Below are 20,540 nucleotides of genomic sequence, written 5' to 3'. Positions count from 1 at the left end.
CCTGGGCAGGTTCCAGAGACCCGACTGCTACGACCCTGTGTCCTTTTGCTAAATCCTGCTCTTCTCTCTCTCGCTAGTTAATGTGACACATCCTGGGTGTGTCCATCCCAGTCCCTTCTGTCATGACTGGTCCAAAGTGGTGGTTTGGAGGAAGACAGAACGAAGTTCAAGTACCTCGCTTATTATGTGACCTACGACAGGTGTTTAACATTGTTGAGCCTCAGGTTCCTCGTCCTAAAATGGAATTACTAAATACCAACCATGGTGTTTTTGTGAGGATGGTAAAGCCCAGGCAGTGCCTGGCACAGGGTGAGCTCCCAAAGAACACTGGTTATATTTTTTATGATTGTTGACATTTCTACCCTCCAGGAACTCATAATTCTCATCTCACACCGCCTTGTGTTAAGGCTACTTTTTTTTTTTTAACTAGGCAAAGAACTTTATTAACCTTTGCTTCAAACTTTATTCCCAAGCTTCTTCACCTTAATTAACTGCAAAGAATGATTTGTGTATAAGCAAAAACTGAAAAGAGCTGCAGTGTCCAACGGGCTTGGGCTTAAAAATATTAGAGATTGAGATTTTATCAGATCCATGAACAAAATTTAAAAAGCAGTCATAATATAAAATAGCAGGTCCCAGTAACTTCTTCAAGTTTCATCTTCTTCAGAAGTTGACTCAATTCAGTTTGCTTCATTCTTGGAAGCCTCATCAGAATTCTCCACAAGATATGCAACTTCATCATCATCATCTTCTCCGGTAGCAAGTGGTGCTTTTCCATCCCCCGAGTGTTTGGGCAGAGCTTCAGCCAGTCTCCTTAAACTAGTCAGACTGCCTGCACTGAGCTGGTTTAAAATGTTGGGTAGCATTTCTGTCAGCTGCTTGGTCTCCGCGTGGCCTGTGATGGTGAAAGTATTCGCTGCCAAAGAGGCTTGAACTTTAGGGTTGTTAAAGTGGATCACTGTTCCTTGGTTTGTGAACATATTCACCTCTTCAATACCAGAGATATTGTTTACCCCTAACTTCTTTAAGGAGAACTGAAGTTTTTTATCATCTGCTGTAGCTGTTCCGTGAACCACCATCTTCTTTCTGCGAGCAGTTCCTTTCCCACCAATGCGCACTTGTGCCTGCAGTTTGGCGAGTTTCTCCTGGTTCATGATACTTTCTTTCATTTTGTTGGAGAGGACACGGGGCCGCGCAGGGGACTAGGGTTGGCACTCAGGGGGTCTTGGGCAGACCAACTGAGAATAAACGCACACACGCGGGGGCGCAAGATGGCAGCAAGAGGGAAGGCTAGTTTTTATTCCTATTGTCTTACTAGTACGTAAACTGCTTGCTAACAGAGATGAGCTCCTATGCTTTTTCAGTCTTCTAACTCCACAATCCCTTCCCTTAGTCTGGCAAGGGTAAATTTAAACTATAGAAACATTAGTAGGACAGAGTATACAAAATCATGGGATTTATAACATGAAAAATCTCAGCAGTTAGATGGGGATATTTATAATGCAACATTGGTGTACTTGAAAACATCTTAGAAGGCTGCCACTTACCAGCTCTGTGAGCTCAGGCGGATCTTGACCTCTCTTAGCCTCATGAGAACAATAATCATGACTATAACAATTACAGGACTTACAAGGTGCCAGACACTATTTGAAGGTCATTAATGTTAGATAGGACAAGGGTCTGAAGGTCTGGGTGGTTCTTTCTACTTGCTAAACGTTAAAATGTAGCGCAGCATTTCGCAGAAGCAGCTGTAACCAGATGAGCTTCACTGGAACCCAAACCAATAAGTGTAGGCAACTGCAAAGAAGAAATCAAAATGTAATTCCAAATAGTGTATATAAGCAATGGCTCAGTCTCCCTTTGGAGAGCCGTGGATGTGAACCCCCTGTCTCCGTTACTTGCTGCAAGTGAATAAAACTGCCTAACGATAACTGTCTCATTCCTGAATAGAACACCCCAAGCAGCAAACCCCTTGAGTTCAGTCACGTTAACTCTTAATAACCCCACTTGGCAGAGAGGATACAGGTTCAGAGAGGTGTTGTAACGTGCCTGAGCTCACATAGCTGGTAAAGTGGCAGAACTGGGGTTTCAAACCAGGTCTGTGGGTCTGAGTCTGTGCTTATAACTTCACAGTGTGCTGCCTCTCAGACACCACACAGGCGGCTGGCACACCGAGCTATGGAGAGGGCTAGCACTGACAGAACGAGTTCTTTTGCATCCAGGCACCAAAGGAGGCCAGTGGGGCTGAAGCGTGGAGAAGGAGGGGAACAGGGTAGATGATGAGGCTGGACTTGCAGGCAGGACCTCATCTTGCAAGGTGTTCTAGGCCACACTTAGGAGCTGTTGTTAGCATGGAGAAGTGTGTGACTGGGTGTTGTGAGGGTATTTCTGACCCCTCATTGCCATAGGTTGGGCTGTAGAACGCAGCAGGAGCCAGTCTCTCAGTAGGTTTAGCTTCAGTCCCTGCCCAGCCTGGAGATCTAAGGACCCTCATAGCCCTAAGTCCCCTGGCTGCCCCAGGGCTCCCTCCCTGCGCAGAGCTGGAGATACCACCAATTTGAGCCCCCACCCCCCCACTCCTTTCTAGTCTCTCCTTTGCCTTAAGCTCATTAATACAGCTAATTAGACAGGCCTTCTAAAATCAATTCCATCCTCCCATTGGCTATCCTAGCCTGCGCTTCCAGTTTTGATTTTGGATATGCCCTATTATTCAAGGCCTCTGAGTCTCCTTGGGCTTATTATCAACTCTAAACACATCAACAGACTTTCCAAGCAAGGGGCCCAGGGCAGGGCGGGGCTTTTGTTGACTATCAGCCCTGAGGTGGTCATCATCTCATTAGTCCTGTCTTACCACTGATTCCTCTGGAAAACCCCTGGGGGTGGAGGGTCTCCTCTATAGACTTCCTGGGATTTCTCCTCATTGCTCCCACCCCCACCAAAGGCTTCAGGTCCCATCTCCTTCATGAGGATCCATGAGGTACTCTCCCTCACCTGGGTCTTCCTTCATGTCTTCCAACCACATGTATGTTCAACCACTAACATGTGAGCCCCTGACATCCTTCCGGCTCTCCAAGCCTCACATGCCAGGACACCAGCAGCTGCCTTACTTCAAGGCATTCTTGCCAAAAAAAAAAAAAAAAAAAAAAAAAGTTAACCCAAATCTAATCAAGCCTCTGGCTTAATGTGCTGTTCACAGGAAACGCAGGGGCAGAGGAGCAGGTTCAATGTCACCATCAGGAAACATCGGCCAACTGCAGAACATGGGGCCTTCTCAGGATAACCGGCTCAGTCACTTCAAAAGTCAAAAGTCATGGAAAACGTGAGGTGGGGACATTATGAAATACTAAAGAGATACAAGGACCAATGTCATATATGATCCTTGATTGGATTATGTAGTTCAGAAAAATCATCTACCAAAGACATTTTGAGGAAATTGATTTTCTTTTCTGGGAGGGAGGGGATTTTAATATGGAAAGAGCATTAGATATTAGAGAATTATTATTGGATGGTGCTATGGTTATGTAGGAGATTGTCCTCATGTTTTGGAGAAGTTTGCTGTGTTTAGGTGAGAAGTATCATCAGAATGTCAGTAATTCACTTTGAAATGGTCCAGAAATGAATCTCTTTATCTGTGAAGCAAATATGGCAAAGTAGGGGCAGACGGTTGGCTCAATTGGTTAGAGCGCGAGCTATTCCCAGTGTGGTTTGATTCCCACATCGGCCAGTGAGCTGTGCCCTCCGCAACTAGAATGAAGTCAATGAGCTGCTACTCAGCTCCTGGGTGGCCAGATGGCTGAGTTGGCTGGAGTGCGGGCTCTCAACCACAAGGTTGATGCTAGTTGGACTCCCGCAAAGAATGGTAGGCTGTGCTCCCTGTAACTAACAACGGCGACTGGGCCTGGAGCTGAGCTGCGCCCTCCACAACTAAGATTGAAAGGACAACAACTTGACTTGGATGGAGCTGAGGAGTCCTGGGAAAAATACACTACTGTTCCCCAATTAAAAAAAAAAAAAGTACTGGAAATACACAGTGTTCCCCAATAAAGTTCCCCTTCTCCAAAAAAATCTTTAAAAAATATATGGCAAAGTATTAACATATATTGACTCTAGGTGGTATCGGTTATATTAATATTTTTCTTTTTCTGTATGTTTGAAAAAGTCACAAAATATTAAAACAAAAAACAAAAAACACACACACCTGAATGTATTTCCCACTCCTGCCCCAGCTGTGTTCCTTCTGTCTGCCCATCTCCATGGTTGACGCCTCCATCTAGCCACCTCAGCTGGAAATCTGGAGCCCACTTGGACACTTCATACTCCCTCATGCTTGCATCCAGTTTCCAGATGCTGTTCATTCTACCTTCTGAAACCCCTCTTAGTCCATCCTTTATCCCCATTTCCCTGGTCCAAGTCACAGCTGCCTCTTCCCTCATGGCCCCAGCATCCTTGTAAGTCTCTCTGCTTCCACTCTCGCCCTCCACATAGTTGCAGGGCCATCTTTCTCAGTGTTATATGTGGTCGTGGTACTCCCCATGCCAGCAGAATTAAACCCCAATGCCTCAAAGCCCTTCATAGTCTGCTGCTGATGACTTCTGAAAAGTTTTCTCTCTTCATTTTAGCCACCTTCAACCACTTGGCTCCTTTATATCCTCTTTATATACTTTAAGAATATCTTCAAGACCTCCTGAAGGCTTGAGAATATTACAAATCTGCCGACAAAAATGTATAGACATCAAGTCCAGGTACCAGCCAAACTCATTGCCAGGGGCAGGCATGTATGCTCATTTAGCTTGTCCTTATTTCTGCCCCCAACTGACTTCATGGCTTGCCTTTGCCCCCACCCCAACTGTGTTGGCCAGGTGAGCTGCCACGAGTCATTCCAGCCTCAAGAAGTCACCCCATTGGAGGTAGCCCTGCCCAACCTCCCCCCAGGACTGCACACTGTCCTGTGTATATTCAGGGGTGGCTGGCACTGAGGGTTTGGAAATGTTGCCTGTGGTCAGGGGCTCTGCGCTGTGGCTTCTTTCCTGCCTCTGCCAGCCTGGGTCCCTAGGCCATGACTTCACATGTACCCTCTCCAGCACTTTATCCCTTGACCCTTCATCTGGCACCCTTTGCCCCCCAGAACCCTGGAGGGGATCCCATCATGAGTGGAGGGTGCCCACCAGTTAGGCCCACCCCTGGGCTCAGGGCCCCAAGGTCACTCAGCTGTCCTCAGCTTCTTTAAGTCTACAGCCTCTCCCTTCCCTCTCACTTCCTACTTCTCCAAGAAAACAGAGGCACTGGGTGGGACTTCCCTCAATTTCCTTCCTTTCCCACTTAAAACAGAGTTGAGGCTCCACCTTGCTTTTCCCTGCATGTCTCAAAAGATGAGGGGTTTCTCCTCTGTACCCAGGCCCATGACCCCGTGACTCCATTCACACTCCCTGCACCTCCTTGACCTCAGTGACCTCTTGGTCCTGTACCTTCAACCTTCCCCTCTCAACTGGCTTCTTCCCGACAACACTTGAAATTCATTCAAGAATTTACTCATTCAAGCCAAAAATATTTATCAAGCATCTACTCTGCACCAGGCCTCGTTCTAGGCATTGGGAACATAGCAGTGAACAAGTCCTGACCCCCTTGGTACTTCTATTCTAGAAAGGTGGGGTTAGGGACAAAAAAAACCCCAGATAATCAAGACTGTGTGGCACTGGCATAAAGATAGGCCTATCAATCAATGGAATAGATCAAGAATTAAAAAATAGACCCATGTTTTTATGGTTAATTGATTTTTTGACAAGGGTGCCAAGACCATTCAATGGGGAAAGACAGTCTTTTCAACAAATGGTCTGGAGACTGCTGATATCCACATGTAAAAGAATGAGGTTGGACCCCACCTCACATCATAAATTAACTCAAAATGGATCAAAGTCCTAAATGTAAGAGCTAAACTATACAACTCTTAGGAGAAACATAGGGGTGAGTTTTCATGACCAGGGGTCAGGCAATGGTTTCTTAGATATTTCCAAAAGCACAGCAACAAAAGAAAAAATAGATAAATTGGACTTCATTAAAATGAAAAACTTTCATATTTCAAAGGATACCATCAAGAAAGTGGAAAGACAACCTACAAAATGGGAGAAAATATTTGTAAATCTTATATCCAAAAAAGGACTTGTATCCACAATACATGAAGAACCCTTATGATTCAACGACAACACAAGACAAATTGACCAATTTGTAAAAGGGGCAAAGATTCTGAATTGACATTTCTCCCAAGAAGATATGCAAATGGCCAATAAACACAAGAAAAGGCACTCAACATCATTATTCATTAGGGAAATGCAAATTAAAACCATAATGAGATACCGTTTCACACCCACTAGTATGGTTATCCTCAAAAAGGCAGATAATAACAAGTGTTGGTGAGGATGTGGAGAAATTGGAACCCTCATACATTGTTGGTAGGAATATAAAATGGTACAACCACTTTGGTACCAGTCCTCAAAATCTCTCAAAAAGTTCAATGTGGATGGCGGTGTGGTGGCTCAGGTGGTTGAAGCGTCGTGCTTCTAACGCTGAGGTCACCGGTTCAATTCCCACAACTGGTGACCGACTGCCTGGGGGGGTGGAAGGAGCGCAAGGCTCATAATACCAGCATGGGCCAGGGAGCTGTGTCCTACACAACTAGACTGAGAAAAACAGCTTGAACCCGAGTGGGGGGGGAAGGGGTGGCTGAAGAAGGGGGGGAAAAAGTTCAATAAGGAGTTACCACATGACCCAGCAATTCCACTCCTACCAGTAGGTAAATGCCCACAAGAAATGAAAATGTGCTCTTGTGTACATGAATGTTCGTAGCAACATTGTTTGTGATAGCCCCCAAATGGAAGCAACCCAAATATCCAACAACTGATGGACATCAACTGATAAAATGTGGTCAATCCATACAATGGAATATTATTCAGCCATTAAAAGGAAGCAGTACTGATACATGCTGTAACATAGATGGATCTGGAAAAAGGTAATACTCAATAAAAGAAGCCAGAGATAAAATACCACATATTGTATGATTCCATTTATAGACATATCCAACATAGGTAAATCTATAGAGTCAGAGAGCAGATTGGTGGTTGCCAGGGCCTATGGGGAGGAAGAGAAAGGAGGTGTGACTGCCAAAGGACGGGGTCCTCCTTCGGGTGATGAAGATGCTGTGGAATTAGATCGGTAATCGCGGCGCAACTTTGTAAGTATATTGAAAACTACTGGGTTATACACTTTAAAAGAGTGAATTTTATAATATCTGGATTCTATCTCAGTAAAAAGAAAATAAAGACATAAATAGGAAAAAATCAGATCATTTCAGAGACTGGTAACTGCTATAAGCCACTTCAACAAAATGTGATAGAGGGATCTGGAGTCAAAGGGCGTTTTTTCAAACTGAAGGAGGAGCCGGGTGGGCCTGTCTGAAGAGGGACATTTGAACTGATTGACAGAACAAGCCCTTGGGAAAGCTGGAAGGTGAGCCTGCCAGGCAGAGGGAAGAGCAAACACAGGCCCTGAAATGGAATGATTTACACAAGACCAAGTCTGTTCTGCCCTTAGAAAAAGCCCTCCCTCCCGAGTCCCTCTTTGGCAAATACTGTCCCCTGTTCTACATAGCCACACGTTTTTCAGTCACAGTTTTTGCTTAAGGTCTTCACCTGGGGAATGCGAAGATTTTCCAGATTATTCTGAGCATGGCTGGAGTTAAGGGAACAAGTTCCCAGAAGTTTAACTTCCATGTGAAATCCGTGGTCTGCCCTAGAAAGCTCCTCTTTCCAGGTCTCCTTTCAGACGGTTTCCGTCTCGCCAGAGAAAAGCCACGTGTCACCAAATAAATTTCCCTGACAGGACACCTCAGGAGAGAGGGTGCTGGGAGAGCTTGCCAAGGACTTACCTCACCAGTCTCAGGGGAAGGCTCTGGCATTGTCATTCTGTCCTAAATTAGAACTCTGCAGGGGGATGGTTGTCATGGGGATGCATGGTAACATGCTGGTTGTATGTAACTGAGAAGTGGAGTCAGATATTTTCTGACTGACAGTCAGTTGGCTGAGGGATTTGATGATAGGGCATGGCTTTGCCATTTTAGACACATGGGGGACATTTTCTATAAATCAATAGAGCTGAATCTATAGCCCTGTAAGTTTTGATGAAGATGTATTTAAAGTGCACATGCAGTATAGCAAACATTCTATTATTTGTAACGTATGACTTAAAAACAAAATGAGATGCTCACTTTCTGGGTTATGGATTATATACATACTATCTCGAAATTCTTTAAAGGGGCTCTTGATCAGAAAATTAGAAGTCCATCTGCTTTGTTAAGCCCTTAAGCTAGAGTCTCATCTCTGCTTTTATCTTACTTGACTCCCTTTAGTATTTGTTGAGCGACTACTGGGTATAAATTCCGTGCCACTCCACCACTTTCCAGAGCAGGACCTTTCACAGGCTCCTTTCTCAGCTTTGGTTTTCATCTATAAAATAGGGTAATATCCTCTCCTTGCAGGGAGACAATGAGTGGGTGAATGTAAAATGGTAACCCTTAGGCAGAAAGTGCAGCCACTCTCCTGGCCACAGGCTGCAGACCTCCCTCTTTCCATAATGCATTCCCCTCCCTCCCATAGCCCAGCGTTCTCTTATTTTCCCCTCCTCCCCTAGGAATCAATATGTTCAGAACGCTTGGTTGGAAGCTGACAGTGAATCTAACAAAATCAGACACCCAGAGAAGGCACAGGTTGGGGGTGGGGGAGGGAAGAATGATATGTTGGGTGGAGGAGCCCGGTGGCATCCTGAAGGACATGTCCAGTAGGCAGCTGCTCTGGGCAGTGCCTAGTGCCAGGACCTGCCCACATTCACATATTAATCTGCACAATCACCCTATTTGTGAGGCTGAGGGAGGGCAAGGGACTGCCTGAAAAGTGGCCTGACTGTGCTTCGACCCCACGTCTATCTGACTCTAGATTCAATAGGTTCTCTTACAATTTTCTGAAAGTGCAGCCTGGCACAGAGGCCTGTGTCTTTTCCAAACACCCCCAAATCCTGTTAGGGAGAGTTTAAGTTCTGCACAACCTGTTTGGTCCATAATCAAAACACAATTCTTCTGTCTGTAGGAGAGGAGGGGAGGAGATAGATCGACATTAGGAAATGTTTCCCCAGAACTTACTTTGAGCCTCAAGGTCCTGGGCTTGGTCACTGAATGAAGGGCAGAGAAGCATAAGCCCTGAGTCTTGTAAGGGGTTCACCAACTGACTTGACCAGATTGGGAAGCCAATAGCAGGGGCTCATTCGGGAAAAATGAGTGCCCACAGGGTTGGGATCAGGGAAAACTTCCAGGAGGAGGAGTCTTCTAACCTGGGCCCTGAAGGATGAGTAGTTTATAAGACAGTTAGGAGGAAAGGCAGAGGGATCATCATGAGCACAAGGCTGGATGGAATGTGGCCTATCCTGGGACAGTGAGTAGACTGCAAAGCCAGGAAGTGATGAGGGCAGAGATTAGTGTACACCACACAGAGGCTTTTCCAAAGAGAATGTATGAGAGAAAGAACACCTGAAGGTGGAACCTTGAGTCCTTGGGGCTGGGGCTTAGGCTGCAGGGTCAGGTCAGCAGACAGAAACATGGTATTTTGGGCAGGAAATAAACATTGCTGGAGGGCCATATGGTTTCAGATGTGGCCATGCATTCCTTGCTTTTAAGTTGAAGCCTGATCCGGTTCTGGGGAAACCCCTGGGTGAGAGGGAGAGGAAGGAAACAGTTCTTGGACCCATCAGAAGAGATGGTGTGGTGTTCATCACCATTTGGGATTAATTACCAAAGGCCTCCATGCCTGTCCCAAGACCTGGCTGTTTAGTTGGAAATCGAAGCTGCTCCTTGTCTAGTGAGGACAGAGAACTTGCACTGGGAGTTGGGCTCAGAGTAGGTGACACTTCCTCTTCAGAAAATAGGGATAACAATGGTGCCCATCTCAGCATTAAATCAGAGGGTGTCGTGGAGAGTAGCTGGCACAGAAAGAAGCCACAACTGTTATTGGAACAAGACAATCCTGGCCTATCCCATTGGCCAGGCGCTAGCCAGGATTGTTTCCAGAGGTGAGATCTATCTCTTCTGGCACTTCTAGAGCAAGCTTTCCACTGCAGAGATGCAGGCCTGAACTTGCTCCTTAACTTTTCTTGGCTCCCTATTGCCTTCCAGATAAAGCCTAAATTGACCAAGTTAGGTCAAGCCTAATTTGAGCAACAAGGCCCTGCAGGGACAGGCCCCTGTGCCTTCCCCATCCTTGCTTGAGGCTCTTTCTGTACTCTGTGCCCCACCACTATCCTCTGGCCACACTGAACTGTGGTCAGTTTCTCCAAAGCCTGGTATTTCTTTGGGCTCTTCTGCTAGAACCTCTACCTCATCCCCTCCTTTCCTGGCTATTTCTGCATGTCCCTCAGGACTCCCTCTGGATGCCACTCCTGGAGGCTTTCCCTGACTGCTCCTGAGGCCTTCTCAGCTCCTCTAGACTTCTGGTTTCTCTCTGTGCTCAGCTTTCTCCCTATTACTTACCTGTCTTCCCACCCACAAGGCTGTGAGGGGGAGCTCAATAAGTATCTGCTGAATTCATGAATGAAAGTGGGGTAGTTTTAAGAAAAAAGGGATCACTGTATGCTGGCTAAATGTCTCCACAGGTATCTATGTCAGCAGGGTAGGAATTCTCAGTAACCATACTTTAAAGATGAGGAAACTGAGGCTAAGGTAATTTTACTTTGCCCAATACTCAAATTCCTGAGCTCCTGTAGGCAAGTCCCTGTGCTGGGCCTTCTCACCGTGTTGGAAGATGTGCTGGCTAAGAGCAATGGATATTAGGCCAATCACACCAGGTGACAGTTAGGGCTCTGAGGCCTTATAAAAGGGCTTAATCTTTTGGACCTCAGTTCTTCATACGGCCCTAAAATGTTAAAGGAAGAACTGCATGGCAAGTGCCCAGTTCACAGCACAGACTCAGCAAGTATTTATTGATTCCAATCTCTGTCTTAAGGATGGGAGGCCCAGAAAGGGTCTCCGAGCTGAGATGAGGAGGGCAGGACAGAGCCTTCTTTCCCCACTTCAGTAGCCATGTGAAAAGTACGTGGCCCTGCAGGTCCCCTCAGCCCAGTGCTGGCATGTGTGAGGTGCCTGACTAGGGCCTGCTTGATGGGGAGGCTCCCGAGGGGGCTGCTGGGGTTGAGACCTCTGAAGCCAAGTTCTACTCCAAGAGGCAGGAAGGGCCCACTGAGGTCACCCCAGGGAAGTCCAAGAGGTTTCTCCTGAGACCAGTCATTGACCTGTTCATCCCCAGCTGCTTGTCCCCGTATGCCCCACTCCTCTTCCATGCGGGGTCAGCCTGGGAGGAACCATTGTTCCAGCCCCTCTTCACACCTTAGCACCTTTATTTAACTGTGTTTTCCTGAGGCCTGGGGCTTCCTGAGGCAAGCATCTTATCCTTTATTTCCCTAGCACCCAGCACACTGCTTGGAATGCAGGAAATAGTCTCTGAATGAAGCATTCATCGAGTGCTTAGTCTGTACAGGCCCCTAGCACTTACCTTTACCTTACAGGATCCTCCCAGGGCCCTGTGCATTGGAAGCTGCAGGTGAGGAAACTGAGGCTTGGGGTAGTTAGTGACTGGCTCAAGGCTACATATATAGTAGCAGCTCCCAGGCCCTCAGGACAGTCAGTCTGTGGGAAAGTAAAGGGTTGAGAGGAATCTTGATGAGTTGGCAATTGGCAGGGGGTAATCGTCAGTCAGAAACGATTGGCTGAAATTATTAGGTGTGAAAAAGGAACCACTCAGAGTTTCCTTACTGAACTGCCTAGAAGAGGTTAGCGGGAGTGACTCCTTAGCAGAACAAAGGGCTGGTCCCTGTAGGGCGGGACCCTGGGGTGTAGACCCAGCTCTACTCTGGCTGGTCCTAGCACACAAAACACTGCCAACCTGACTTTGCTCCTGGGAACCTTCAATGTACCTCATTCTCTTCAATAGGAGGTCTTCTGGGGGAATCAGTGCCATCCTCATCACTCAGGTTTCAGTGGGGCACCTTCCATCTGAGAAAACCTGCTTGCTGTCTTGGCAGGGCCTGCATCCCAGCATTTACAGTGTGCTAAGATCCGCTAGTGTGCTTTCACGCCTGGACCCAGAGCCATGGAGAGCAGGAGGCTAGAGGCATCCTGAGCTCCAAACCTACTGCCTACTGGGGCCGGTCTCTGGCCTCAGGGTTAAGGTCGGAAAAGTCTGAAGGATGGAGTGTAGGGAGCTCCGTGAGGATGCCATGGAGGGCAATGCCAAAAGTGGCCTTTTCCCCAGGTGGGCTCACGGTTAACAGATAGAAGGGCTATGGGTAAACGCTCCACTGGGGCAATAATTATGTACATTTACTAAGCCCTGGGAGGGATGGTAGTCACGTGGCTCTCGAGGGCGGTGCTCAGCTTTTGAGATGGAGTTAACTTTAATCACTGAAGGCTTTCTGGAGGAGGTGGAATTTTCTGTGGCGATCCATCGTGGTTTTCTCTGAACAGCGAGGATGCACTTAGCACTCTAGGGACCAGCTAGCTGCCAAGGTGAGCTTTTTGCCCGGAAGCAAGCCTAGGGGAAGAGGGGCTCGGAGCAGGTTGGGGGAAGGGCCTGGGCGAGGGCACCTGGAGTCGTGGGGTCAACCTGGGCTTGGGTTCCTCGACCTGCCCTAATGCAGTCTTGGATGACTGAACGCGCCATGGCCGTGCAAGGCCGGTGCTGCAGAGCGCTGGGGGCCTGGGTGCAGGCCTCGAGGTCCGAGGCACCGGAGAACAGAGAGCCCCAGGCCGGGGATTAGGCCAGCAGTCTTCGCGGGGCCGGCACGGCGGTCCGCCCTCACAGCGCAGTTCCGCCGGGGTCCCGCTGCTCGGCCCGCAGGGGCGAGGCGCGCGCTCCTCGGGGAGCGAGGCTGTGGAGCAGGCGGCCTGCGCCGGGCGGCGGTGGCACGAGAGGGCCATCTGCCTGGGTGCTGAGAACTGCAGCGTCCGCGGTGCGAGGCGCGGCCCCTTCGGGCCCCGGGCCCGCGTCCCCTGCCCCGCGCGCACACCCCGACCGGTGCCCGCCTGCGCCCGCGGCCCGAGCCCCGGTGCCAGGCCCAGACCCAGACTAGGCGCGGGAGGCGGTGCAGGGATTAGTGGACCCCTCCCCCAGCGTTCCCCTCGCCCCGCCCGAGGCGGCGAGGACCCCTGGGCCCGGGGTGGTGAGGGAGCTTCGTCCCGGCAGTGCCCGGGCTGGGGACTCGGCCTCACTGGGCGGGGGCCGCTCGGCGAGGTGCGGGCGCGCCGTCAGGCTGCGGTCCGGCTCGGGGGCCGGGGGTGGGCTCAGCGCGGGGGTCGCCCGGCCGCATACCCCCGCCGAGGCCACGGCGGGGCGGGCAGTGCCCGGGCGGGTAACCCGACCCGACCCGGCTCCCGGTAGCCGCTCACCCCGCAAGGCCGGGCTGGGGGGAGGGAGAATGGGGGGAGGGGGAAGGGCAGGGGTGGTGGGTGAGGGGCTGTGGGGCCCGCAGGGCCGAGTGCCCGGCCTGTCTGCGCTGCTCTAGGGCGGCTGCTTGCGGCGCCCGGGACGAGCCAGTCCCCTGCCTCGCGGGCGTCGGGCCTGCGGCAGGAGGGAGCCCTGGGGCTGCACAGGCTGGGCTCAGGGAGGCAGACCCGAGCTGCTGCCTCCATTTTGTTTCCTGCTCAGCTTGGTCTGTGGTGGGGATGGTGGTGTGGGTTTGGGGTGCGGCCGGGCAGGGGGTTCACCTGCGGTCGTGCCTGCTCGGGGCCTGAGGCCTCGAAGACCCCAGCCCGAGCCCCCAGGTGAGAGCCGCGGTAGGAGGGGGGTTGTCTTGGCCTCGGGCCGAGCCGAGCGGGCTGAGGACAGGTGCCCAGTGGATGGGGAGCCCGGGCTGTAACCTAAGATGGAGGCCGGGACTGACGCGGGCCCGAGCGAGGCTGGCGGGGCGGTCGGACAGGCCTCAGCCGGGCCAGGTGCCGCCGGGGTTGGGGCTCAAGACAGGTAGGGTGCTGGAGTCGTGTGCAGCTCGGGGCCAGCCCAGCGCCCCGAGGTAGGTGAGGGGACCGGAGTGCCACCCACGACGCTCGCAGGCCCCGACTCTCCGGGGAGGCGCGCGAGGTCCCTAGGGAGTCCGCCTCAGGCCCCGCCCGGGCTGCCGGGCCGCCCGTAGGCCCGGGCCGCGAGCGGGTGCGCAGGGGGAGGGGAGGGGGCGGCAGCGGCGGCTCCGCTGATTGGGCGGCGCGCTCGCGAGCCTGACTTCACCCGCCCTGAACCCCGAAGAGTGAGGCGAGGGGGCGCGCGCGCGCGCGCGGTGGGGGCAGGGGTGCGCGCGCACTCCGGGCCAGCAGCACGCGGGCCGGCGCGAGGCGCTCGGTCGCACGCGCCGCCACGGGGGCGCGCGCGGTGGGGGTGTGAGGAGGAGGAGGAGGAGGCGGCGGCGGACTAGGCCGGGGCAGGTCGCGCTCGCTGCCTTCTCCCCTGAAGAGAGACGCGGGGGGAGGGGGGCACGGCGAGCGCCTTCGCTCTCTCCCCACCCCTCCGCTCGCGCCCCAGTGTTATGAGGGTCACCCCCTCCCCCCAGCCGGCCCGGGAGGGGGCACGGGGCACGGTAACTAGTGCGGTGGGGTGGGCGGCGGGCAGGCGCGAGGAGGGAGGAGGCGGCCGGGCGGGGAAGATGGTGGTGGCCGTGAGGTGAGGGGCGCAGGGGAGGGCCGGGCGCAGCGCGGTGTTGGTGGCCCGCGGCGTTGCAGCCGCGGGCCCCCTCCCCCTCCGTCACTACCAGTCGGGCTCAGGCCTAGCCCGCCCGGCCGCCGCGAACTTCCTCCCGGCGCGGCCCGTGCCCCGCCGGCCTGTCGTGCACACCTCGGCCTCTGCTTCCCCTCAGGTAGCCGGCCGGGGGATGCGGGGCCGCCGCCCCCCCGCAGCAAACTTTGCTTGCTGCTGAATATTGATGAGTGTGATCGGCTCGGCCAGGAGGTGCTGCCGTGGCTGCGGGAAGGAGCGCGGCCCGGGCAGGCGGCGGCGGCGTCGGCAGCAGCCATGTTTGTCAAGCTGTAGCAGCAGCTGCTGCTGCTGCCGCTGCCGCCCTGACTCGGCTTCACCGGCTGCCTCCGTTTCTCCCACTGCTGCGTCCTGGCCTCTGGGCCCTGCAGCCGCGGACCGAGCCGGCCTGCAGTCAGGAAGGCGAGCTTCGGGGTGCACCCGCTCCTGCCGACTGGCCTGTGGCCTGGGGACGGCCGCCGTAAAGGCTCTGGCGCCGGCTGGGCGCAGGGTGCAGCGCTATTGTGACCGCTGCGCTCGAGCGAGCCGGGAAGGGGGGTAACCTTTTTTGTGCAGCGTCCGGGACCCCCCACCCCCCGACCCTCCGAACCTCACGGGGAAATCCGGCCGCTGGACCCCCAGCGGAGGAGGAGGAAGACAATTCCTGTTTGAGATTTGGGAATTTCGACTGCCAAAGGGATTTCAATTTTAGTTCAGCCCAACTGTCCACCAGTCTGCAGTGCAGGAAAAAGGAACGGGTTGTTTCCATGTGGCAAGATCTGCCCACCTCCGGGAAGATGGAGTTTGTGGAGCCTCTCCGAGGCCATTTTTCCATCCTCGGCTGGGGAACTTTTCCGCCCATGGAAGTGCAGCAGGAAGGAATCGAGGCCACTAGGCCTTGAGAAATGGCTGCCATTTTGAAGATAAGAGTCAAATGGCCTATTAACTCAGATTAATTTCTGTTTTTGGATTCCAGGTTGATGCTGGCCCAGGATGGATCAGACCTGTGAACTACCTAGAAGAAATTGTCTGCTGCCCTTTTCCAATCCAGTGAATTTAGATGCCCCTGAAGACAAGGACAGCCCTTTCGGTAATGGTCAATCCAATTTTTCTGAGCCACTTAATGGGTGTACTATGCAGTTATCGACTGCCAGTGGAACATCCCAAAATGCTTATGGACAAGATTCTCCATCTTGTTACATTCCACTGCGGAAACTACAGGATTTGGCCTCCATGATCAATGTAGAGTATTTAAATGGGTCTGCTGATGGATCAGAATCCTTTCAAGGCCCTGAAAAAAGTGATTCAAGAGCTCAGTCGCCAATTGTTTGCACTTCCTTGAGTCCTGGTGGTCCAACAGCACTTGCTATGAAACAGGAACCCTCTTGTAATAACTCCCCCGAACTCCAGGTAAAAGTAACAAAGACTATCAAGAATGGCTTTCTGCACTTTGAGAGTTTTACTTGTGTGGACGATGTAGATTCTGAAATGGACCCAGAACAGCCAGTCACAGAGGATGAGAGTATAGAGGAGATCTTTGAGGACACTCAGACCAATGCCACCTGCAATTATGAGCCTAAATCAGAGAATGGTGTAGACGTGGCCATGGGAAATGAACAAGACAGCACACCAGAGAGTAGACACGGTGCAGTCAAATCGCCATTCTTGCCATTAGCTCCTCAAACTGAAACACAGAAAAATAAGCAAAGAAATGAAGTGGACGGCAGCAATGAAAAAGCAGCCCTTCTCCCAGCCCCCTTTTCACTAGGAGATACAAACGTTACCATAGAAGAGCAATTAAACTCAATAAATTTATCTTTTCAGGATGATCCAGAGTCCAGTACCAGTACATTAGGAAACATGCTAGAATTACCTGGAACTTCATCATCATCTACTTCACAGGAATTGCCATTTGTAAGCAGTTTTTGGTACAACTTAAATATACACATAAATGTATATATACAGGCAACTTAAAAGGAAACATAACTAATTGATTTTTGGTTTATCAGTTCACAGCTGAAAGCCTATTGCTAATGATAAGCTTTTTGGGGAACTTTTACTTTGATTTTTAAATTTATCTCTATTGTACGAGTTTGGTTCTTTTTAGATTTTCCCAATTAACTCTCCTTTGAGGACTGGCTAAGAGTTAAACTTTTAAGTGTTTTTGATTTAGTTCAGATTTAATTTTCCAAGATGGAGGTGTACATTATTTAGCTTTATTTTTTTTTAAGTGAGTGTCGGCTTGCTGGTATCTTGAGTAGAAGTGAACCAACTAATTACTTGGAGTCCTGTTTTCACATAAGGCATGGCTTATTTTTTTGGGTGACTCTTGCTGCAGGTTGAAGTGCAATTTGGGCAAAAATTGGAAGTAACTAAGATGAGACAGCAGTCCAAAATTAAATTAGACTAATTTTTCTGAACTACCTGTTGTGAAGGTACAGCATGGTATGCTTTAGGTAACTGCCACTGTCAGTAGGCTCTTGAACTTTTCCTAGTTTCTAATTTTGAAGTATAAATGTGTGTATGTATGTATATCTAGGTATGTATATATATCGTATGTGTGTACATGTGTAGAAATGGAAAAAAAATAATTTGAGTTATTCAGTAGTGCTGTGTAATAGAGGGTGTTTAAAGTGATAAAATTCTTTTTTATGTGATCTTAGGCAGAATTTCTCAACTGTCTCTAGTTACCTAAGTGATTAGTTGACTTCCTTTAGACTCACTTTCATCACCTTTAAAATCTGAAACTGTTTGATTGTTAAAATCGTTCCTTTCAGCTTTAAATATTTGGTTCTGAGATTGTTTCTGCCCAGACACCCTGTCATTGTCAGCTGTAATGTCACCAAAGAGGATTCCTCCCATCCCTACCCCCAACAAATGCTTCTGAAATACTATGTAAAGATTTAACCAGACAGAATTTTAGCGTGTGTGGTGATTGTTTTGTGGCATTAAATAGTCACTTTACCATATAGCCCTGCTGTTCTTTAAAGTTACAAAAGGAGAATGTGGGTGTGTCGCTTTTGTTTCTATTGATTCGTATCTTAAATATGCTTTAATATTTCTTGGTTTCTTAGCTCGGCAGTTGTAGATTTAAACATTTTGTTTTGGTAGTTACTTGGAGTCTGTATTGTGCTAGATATTTTTTAAGGTGAATAGGCTATATTGGCAACAACCTATTGGCAGCTCAGACGAATCCATTTTCTTGCGTTCACGTTGAAATTGATTTTATGCACACATACATAGTTTTGTCTTTGTATTTACATGAAAACGTAGATCTAACAGTGGAGATAGATGTTTCTTTTTTATTTATTTATTTTTTAAGGAGGACACAGCTCACAGTGGTTTTCCACACGGGGATCGAACCGGCGGCACCTTGGTGCTATCAGCACCAGGCTCTAATCAACTGAGCTAACCGGCTACTCCTAGATGTTTCTTTAGAAGCATACAAGTAGAGGTAGAAATCTGTTTGATTCTCATCAAAGAGATATTGGTGGAATATTGGTTTTGTTAAAAACAATTGAAAATATTGGAGCCTATAGACAGTATGTTATGTATTTAAAATGAGAGTTAGCAAACTTGTATAAGTGTAGAAACATTTTTTTCAGGCAAAAAATCTAAATTGTTAAAAGACTATCGGCTTGAAGAAACAAGTATCTTTAATTTATTCTTTTAGGCCTTCGGGTCAAAGTTGAACTATTGCTTTGATTTTTGCCTTTGATATTTTTTATCTGAGGATTTAAGAACATGAAGTCAATCTCAGAATGGAAATTTAGCTGAACAATATAGCTTGGGAAAGTTATATAAAATCGTATATAGCCACACACTATTGATGTATTCAGACTGTTCAGTTGATTCATTGAAGCTGCGGGTATAGCACACTTACTCTGTATTAGGTCCTGTGCTCAGAGCTGGAAATTTTGCAAAATCTCTAGCAAATGCTGTTTTTCTTCTAGTCTGTCTGTAATATTGTGATAGAATAAAGATTCTCTTGGCGAGAGTAAGAGTAGTTATTAGGGTTGTAAACCTCATGTCTGGAATTAGAGAAAGACACATAATTCAAGATCGTATTGTCTGTTGTTTTGTATATCTAGCTATAAGCACACTGTTTGCCTCCTGTCATGAATGAGCAGTTTACCCTCATGTGCTCTTCAGTTATTTGGTTTGCATACAGTGATGTCATTATATGATCATCATTATGCTTAATAATTCTGACCTGTTGCTTTTATATTTAATGGGGTTGATACCTTCTCATTTCTGCCAGTGTACGTATAGTGCACAGTACTTTGTGTGCTGGGTAAAATCTTGAAGCAAGGTTGGTCCCCAGAGCTCCAAGTTTAAACAGGTGATACCATAGTTTATTAAGTGCTTTGCTCTGTGTTGTCTCTGGGTCTCTTCATAGCCTTTTAGTACAAAGAGATGTCATAGAAGACATAGGTCAGCCTTCAAGGCACTTGAGATTATTGGAGAGAAGACTGAAAACCTTGAAATCATGGAATTATCTGAGTACTCTTGGCATTCTTGAGTGACTTCTGAAGGTCTCTGACACTTTCCTGGGCCTGAAGTAACTCCTGGTTTTCTTACGAGGCTGATGTGCCGCAGTTGTTTTCTACCTCACTTAGATATTTTATGGAGAATTTATACTTGAACAGAGTTAGCAGTACAAAAAGGGGTAAATCCATCAAGATTATTTCAAAGGGGGAAATTGACAGCCCTTTGGGGATGGCGTGGATTGGAGGAAAAATGGAGCCTGGATTTGAAGAATGAAGGAGAGAGAGAAGTGTAGATGATGTCTAATGCTTGTCATGTTGGTGACTGAGCCAAAAAACAATTCCTTAGGGGTTCTCTCCTCATCTTCCCAGCAATTCTCTACTCCCTCCTTTTCTCTCTTGGAAGAAAATTGATCCTGTCCACACCTCTCAGGTTGTGCTATCCAACTTCCTCCATGTTGGAGGACCTTGTTTTATTCATTACTCTTTCCTTCTGGGATGTTTATTCTCTACCTCTCTACTGCATCACATTTTATGCCTAAAAACAAGATGACATCCTCCTATTCTAAAAGAACCTTCTTCTATCTTACAACCCTCCAATTATCTTTCCCCTTTAGTGGTGAAGTTCTTTTTTCTTTTTTTAAGTTTATGTTGGGAAACAGTGTGTTTCTCCAGGGCCCGTCAGCTTCAAGTCGTTGTCCTTCAATCCAGTTGCGGAGGGCGCAGCTCAGCTCCAAGTCCAGTTCCTGTTTTCAATCTTTAGTTGCAGGGGGCGCAGCCCACCAACCCATGAGGGAATTGAACCAGCAACCTTGTTTGAGAGCTCGCAGGCAGCAACTGAGCCATCTGGCCACCCGTACTGGTGAATTTCTTGAAAGAAGTGTCTGCTTCATTTACCTCTGCTTAAAGCTCTCTGGATTGGCTTCTATGTCCTCCACTCCACTGAAGCTGTTCTTTGATAAGTCACAAATGACACTTCCATACTTATCCTAGTAGATTTGCAGTATTTTCACCACTACTTTAAATAGTTCTTTTTTTTTAAATTAAAGCTTATTGGGGTGACAATTGTAAAGTTACATAGACTTCAGGTGTACAATTCTGTAATACATTATCTATATCTCACATTGTGTGTTCACCATCCAGAGTCAGTTCTCTTTCCATCACCATATATTAGACATATAGTAGACCCCGTTTACCCTCTTCTAGAGCCTCCCCCCCATTACTCTCTGGTACCCCTAGACTATTG

General features: G+C 48.9%; 2 protein-coding genes across 10 annotated transcripts in view; one reads left to right on the top strand and one right to left on the bottom strand.

The window, feature by feature from the left end:
- Positions 1 to 680: 680 nt before the first annotated feature.
- LOC308491376 (transcription factor BTF3-like) lies at positions 681 to 1,169 on the bottom strand (the record flags this gene model as incomplete). The annotated part of the gene is made up of 1 exon (XM_081034870.1): positions 681 to 1,169. One exon carries the CDS (start codon positions 1,167 to 1,169, stop codon positions 681 to 683), a length of 489 nt encoding a protein of 162 aa, XP_080890996.1.
- A 12,394-nt stretch (positions 1,170 to 13,563) lies between these two features.
- Positions 13,564 to 20,540, top strand: part of NSD1 (nuclear receptor binding SET domain protein 1) — a 153,296-nt gene continuing 146,319 nt past the window's right edge. The window contains exons 1-3 of one of the 9 annotated variants that reach the window (XM_081036338.1): positions 13,564 to 13,849; positions 15,784 to 15,897; positions 16,632 to 16,721. In XM_081036338.1, the coding sequence (XP_080892464.1) occupies positions 15,868 to 15,897; positions 16,632 to 16,721 (120 nt within the window). In that variant the 5' untranslated portion in view covers positions 13,564 to 13,849; positions 15,784 to 15,867. Of the gene's footprint in view, positions 13,850 to 14,360; positions 14,656 to 14,700; positions 14,739 to 14,873; positions 14,932 to 15,783; positions 16,722 to 20,540 lie in introns of those variants that run through there. The other 8 variants (XM_081036337.1, XM_081036336.1, XM_081036339.1 and 5 more) reach the window with 8 other exon arrangements.

This window comes from Rhinolophus hipposideros (assembly GCF_964194185.1).
Source record: "Rhinolophus hipposideros genome assembly, chromosome: 23".
NCBI lineage: Eukaryota > Metazoa > Chordata > Mammalia > Chiroptera > Rhinolophidae > Rhinolophus > Rhinolophus hipposideros.
The sequence above is the reverse complement of the archived record's forward strand: the minus strand, read 5'-3'. Positions and strand labels throughout refer to the sequence as shown.